Source organism: Poecilia formosa, unplaced genomic scaffold, assembly GCF_000485575.1.
Source record: "Poecilia formosa unplaced genomic scaffold, Poecilia_formosa-5.1.2 Scaffold785, whole genome shotgun sequence".
Taxonomy (NCBI): Eukaryota; Metazoa; Chordata; class Actinopteri; order Cyprinodontiformes; family Poeciliidae; genus Poecilia; species Poecilia formosa.
Genome location: NW_006800724.1, coordinates 50,060 through 55,663, shown reverse-complemented (window position 1 = coordinate 55,663; position 5,604 = coordinate 50,060). Strand labels below are relative to the sequence as shown.

Here is a 5,604-nt window from a genome sequence, read left to right as displayed (position 1 = left end):
TTTACCTCCTCATCCATGAAATCCTCAGGTCTGGCATGGTGTTTTTCAGCTTTCTGTTGCCGTGACGACACAAAGGTTGATGGGGTCCAGCCTAAGTTTAAGACATGATCAGGAATCTCTGTCCTCCATCAGAACCACAGTCTCTTAGTTTCCATCGTTTTAACAACATTATTACTTTAAAATTATTTACAACACAAATAATGAAGAATAAAGCATGAAATATTTTTTCATTTGATGTTTGCATATGTAAACTTGAACTTGGTCACAATATGTTTCTTCTTTTTATGTCCTTAATTTTCTGTTAATTCAAATGAACCCAAACATGAGCGGTTCTACCAGAACGGGGTTCTGACCTTCCTTGGATCCGACCGTGTTGAAGTATCCGGCTGAGAAGCCTCCAGTGAAGGCCCCGTGGAACCGCTGGTACCGCCCCCTCTCGTCCTTCACCGTCTGCTCGTGCAGCGGCACTGGCTTCTTCAGAGGCTCGTCTGGAAACGCAGGCCGGGGTTAGCAGAACAGTTCTGATCCAGGACCAGCTGGAACCTCAGCAGCAGGGCAGAAGGCCGTTCTGCTGGAGGTTCTGGACGTAGTTCCAGTGGAACCAGCGCCCAGTTTCAGTCCAGGAGGCAAACTCCCCGTCACCTTTCTAAGCCAGGATTAAAAGTTTTATAAAACTGACTGAATTTATTTGAATAGGATGATTCAAAGTCACAAAACGGCCATAAATATACCAGATTTAGCAACATGCTAATTTGCATCCAAAGCCCCATGAAACATCCATCCATCCATTTTCTGAACACCCTTGTCCCTCAGTGGGGTCGGGAGGGGTGCTGGTGCCTATCTCCAGCTAACGTTCCGGGCGAGAGGCGGGGTACATCCTGGACAGGTCGCCAGTCTGTCGCAGGGCAACACACACACACCTAGGGGCAATTTAGACAGACCAATTAACCTAACAGTCATGTTTTTTGGACTGTGGGAGGAAACCGGAGTACCCGGAGAAAACCCACGCATGCACAGAGAGAACATGCAAACTCCATGCAGAAAGACCGGGGCCGGGAATCGAACCCAGAACCTTCTTGCTGCACGGCAACAGCTCTACCAACTGCGCCACTGTGCAGCCTCCCCATGAAACAAACATACAAAAATAACATTAATATCATAAATAAAAATAACCAATGAAACTTCTATGGGTCAGGTAGACCTATTTATGTGCCTTTATCAAAGTGTTTGTTGTGTCTTTTAAAATGTTTACAAAGCTAAATCCGTCATAAAACAGTAACTGACAGGACGTTCGTAAAAGTTAAAAAGGTTCAATAATTTGACAAACCATGCTTTAAGCTGGTGGTTAGAGGCAGACAGGTGGCGCTACAGCTAACGTTAACAGGTTGTGTTCCAGCTCCTACAACCTTTAATTGATAAAACATTCTGGTAAAAGGAAGATTTTCTAAATTGAACCCCACAGCGCCCACTGCTAGAGCTTGGAAATAAATTCAGGAGTAGTTTCTTTTTTAAACGAGAAAACTACAATTTAAACATGTTAAAACTTACAATGAGATTTGTATCTCAGTAAAACCAAAATATCTTGTATTTTTAATAAGAAAAATCCCCACAAGCAAGACTTGTGGGGATTTTCAGACGCTGTTAGTGTAACAACTTTAGAAAATGTGCTTTTATTTTTTATTATATGGTTTGAAATTTCACCAAATACTGATATAACTAAAAGAATCCTATTTTTGTTATATCTTGAGAATGTCCTATTATGTATTTTGGTAAACACTAATACCTGTACTGTCACTTTAAGAGCGTCTTATGACTTCAGCACTGTAGTACCCTCAGTTGGCGCTAGGCTGCCTGAGAAGAGGTAGGAAATTTTCTTTGCTCTTGGTTAAGCTTGTTTTATGAAATATATTAAATAATTGTAAATACAGGGTAAATACAGGTTTTAATACATATTTAATACATACAGAGAAGGTTTTTTTTTTGACAAGTTAAGAACATCTTTCCCTAGTTTAGAGCAAATATTGTTATAAGGTAGTCACAGGGTTTCTCCATGTGCTAACAGGGGAAATCCAACATGTTTGTGCAGGCCTCTGCCAGCAACCTGCAATAAATAACCAGCAACTCCTGTTGCTCTGTAATGTTTAGGTTACCAGTAAAGAACAGTAACAGTATGCACCGCTGGCATTAGGAAGAAACAGGACAGTCAGAGAGAGGTCCTTTGATCTGTGTATTTTTATGTCTTATCAAAACGAGAAAGTTTCTCATTTGAACGAGAAATGTCTCCTGATTTACTCCCAAACTGGCATCCAATCAAGTCTATAAACATATAACATTTATAATGTGTTTTAGTGATGAGATGCAAACTAATTACCATGTTGTGAAAAAGTCTTCAATGTGTGATAAAGTCATGCAGCCTCAATTAACCTATTTGAAATATTGCAGATTAAAGTTTTCAATTTACTTTTACATGTGTTTTTTAAAGGTGAGGTGAGTCCAAAATTAAATCAAGTTATTTAAACTGGGTTACCAGTTAATCCAGTTCCTCTCCCTCCAGAAATACAATGCTAAGGCTAGTTAGCATGGCCATGTCTTCCTGGAAAGGTTTGTCTGACTTTCTAGGAAGACAAACCGTTTTCCTGGAAAGGCATGCTGTTTCTTCACCACTAGCTCATTCAGCAGCATGTACATTAGAGTGATTGACAGCACTAAGAACCTCTTCCTCCCTCTGATTGGTTGTTTTTGACCCGGAGCGGTCCACTTCTGCGGATGATAATAGCAGGACTGGGAGGAGGTGGAGGAGCTTGATTTTCGCACAGATGATCCATATTATGCTATATTGTCACAACATGGTGACAAATTTAACAAATGTGTTTAAAAATTATACAAAAGTTACATACGAAACACATATGAAACACATTTACTAGTTCTGAATCGAACCGTCTGGAGCTTCAGATGTTAATCTGAGGACACGTAGTCCTCAGTCTGAGGGACATTTTCATTTGAAGCAGGAGAACCAGCTCTGGCTTCTAATCTCAAGGTTCGGTTCTGTCTGGTTCAGCTAGCAGCCTGCTAGCTTAGTCTCCATAAATATGTCTTCCTCCGGTTCTTCCGGTCATCCAACACCCTGCAGGAGTTCATGGAGGGGGCAAACGTGTGACGGAGCTGTTGAACCGGACCTCACCTTCTTCCAGAGGCTCCAGCGGAGTCCCGAAACTCACAAAGTCCTCCTCGCTGTCGCTGTCTGCCGCCATGTTTGCATACAACTACGGCCTCCACAGAGGGACAAACTTCACAGAGGAAAGCGTCAAAACAACTGAAGGAGAAACTGCGACATCTCATGATTAAAGTCACCAAAAAGTTACAACTAAATTAATAAAAATGAGGTAGAAATTGTCTTCTCTACCCTTAGAGTCTCATTTATTATCATTTATCATTTGTTTAAATTCTCAGTTTTTTAAATCAGCCTAAATGTTATTTATACGCTTATGCAAGGATCGCTACGTCTTCCACTCCATATGAGGGATGTATGTGCAACATTACAAATTAAATCCTAAATTTTGAACCACTTTGACATGATTAATGAGCGATGAATAATTATCACCAATGAAAGATGCAACATAAATGATTCCAAACCTTCATTTCAGTAAACAGAGATGCTTCCAGGTTCGAAGAGAGATCCACAAAGAGAGATTTTCCTGAAATAACCTACAAATCATAAAGAAAACATCAATCCTCCATCCTGCTCACAGAAACAAACCAGGCAGGTTTTGGACTTCGGGGAATTAAAACCTGCCTGGCTGGAGGAAATGTTGACTCCGGCTCCATGCAGAGCAGCCGGTGACCAGCAGGTGTCGCTGTCCGATAAGGGAAGCTGCGGGTCTGCATCTGCGTGACCTGCGGTTCCGATCACATTCAGAGCGCATGGCTCAGCTCGTTTCCCTTCCAACAGGTCCAAACGGTCTCAGTGGAACCAGACCTCTGGCGGGTCAAAGGTCATCCAGTGGTTCAATGTTAAAGTTATCAGCTGCTGCAGAGTTAGCAGGTGTGAATACTTTTCTCTGTGTGACATCATCAGCTCCAGATGGATGATGGGATTCAGGTGCTCCTGTTTCTTCTTCTGTGGTTTATTTCTGGTTTCACCCTGATGGTACCAGAACCTGGTTTGGTACCAGAACCTGGACCCTGGCAGCTGGAACCACCTTCCTCTGAGGAGACGGAGGGCAGAGCTTCTTGGACCTGGTTCTGGTAGCAACACGGCCAAGGTGGTTCTGACTACTGGGGCTGGGTTAGATAAGGGGTCAGAGGTCAGGATTCCGGACTCATTTCCAGAGAGAAAAGCAACGGAGACCCAAAGTCCAGTTGGATGGTTTCAGGTTCTGGTTCTGGTACCAGACTGCTCAGTGAGTTTCCTGCAGTGAGGAAGAGGATCTTCTTCTTCTTCTGCAGTGGTTGCAGCGCGGCTGATCCGGATGTCGTCATCACACCTGAAATATTCAGCAGACGCTGCGCTGCTCCACCTGACGCTGTGATGCGCCCGCAGGTCGCTGCATGACGCAACGCGCTGCAACTGCTGCTGCTCTTCATCATCAGGACCAGGAGGAGGAAGAGGAGCAGAGCTGCTGCTCCTCACCTGAGACTTTTCATAATTCATTTGAATGAAATCTGATCAATCTGAGGCTCCAGGCCTAAAACCTGCTCCTCTTCATCACAGCCGTCCTCAGTGGAGATGGACCCTCAGAACAACTGACGTTTGGGAGGAAAACTTTGACACATTAGCATTAGCTACTACTAGCATGACCTTTGACCTGGGAACAGATCAGAGCCTCAGCTCTTTCATAAACTTGATTAAAATTCTTAATCCAGTTAATTGCAGTCTGTAATTCTCAGTTCTTCACCAGATTGGAACAAAGTTCATCTTTGCAGAGTTTCTCTGATCATTCATTCAGCTTCTTTATAAATGTGGATGCTAACATTAGCATTTGCTGCTACATGTTAGAATTGAGGTGCTAACTGCTTTTAGCACAACATGAACACATGAGTGGTGTCTTCCATCATCCAATCAGATCGCTGGAAGTAGAAATCCTGAACAACCCGCCTTCAGGTCGCCTCAGGCTCGGCTCTGGTGCTCCCCTGTGGGTCCAGGTTAGCTTCTGGTAGGAAGTGCTCTCCGTGCGTGACCTCTAACCTCTCATGCTGGAAGCAGAGCTGTGTAAATGTCAGAGGAACAAACGGACCTCTGTGGCGCCGGTCGGCCGCTCCAATCACATGCCGGGCCCTGCAGATTAGAACCGAGCCGGGATAATCGCAGCTTTCTGCTCCACCCAAGGACCAAATCACAAGAGTTCTGGATCAGAACCAGCCATCCTCTTAGGGAGCGAGTGGCTGCTGCTCAGCTGCTGCCAGATCCTTACATCAGCAGCTGGAAGAGTCAAAGGTCAACCTGAAGGTCACCCAGAACAAGCTGGACCAGCAGGGTCAAAGGTCAGATTGAGCTCCCAATACACCTTCAGCAGAACTAGTTCATGGAAACTGGAGCACCAGAATCCATCCATCCATCCATCCAACCATCCATCCATCCATCCATCCAACCATCCATCCATCCAT

At 44.1% G+C, this 5,604-nt stretch overlaps 1 protein-coding gene across 1 annotated transcript in view; it reads right to left on the bottom strand.

Moving 5' to 3' along the window:
- Positions 1–3,400, bottom strand: part of LOC107834818 (G patch domain-containing protein 1-like) — a 23,794-nt gene extending 20,394 nt beyond the window's left edge. Inside the window, exons 1-3 of the mRNA XM_016666722.1 lie at positions 3,182–3,400; positions 354–488; positions 6–91 (exon numbers count right to left, since the gene is read on the bottom strand). Of these exons, the coding sequence (XP_016522208.1) occupies positions 6–91; positions 354–488; positions 3,182–3,251 (291 nt within the window). The 5' untranslated portion in view covers positions 3,252–3,400. The remainder of the gene's footprint in view (positions 1–5; positions 92–353; positions 489–3,181) is intronic.
- Between the last annotated feature and the right edge of the window lie 2,204 nt (positions 3,401–5,604).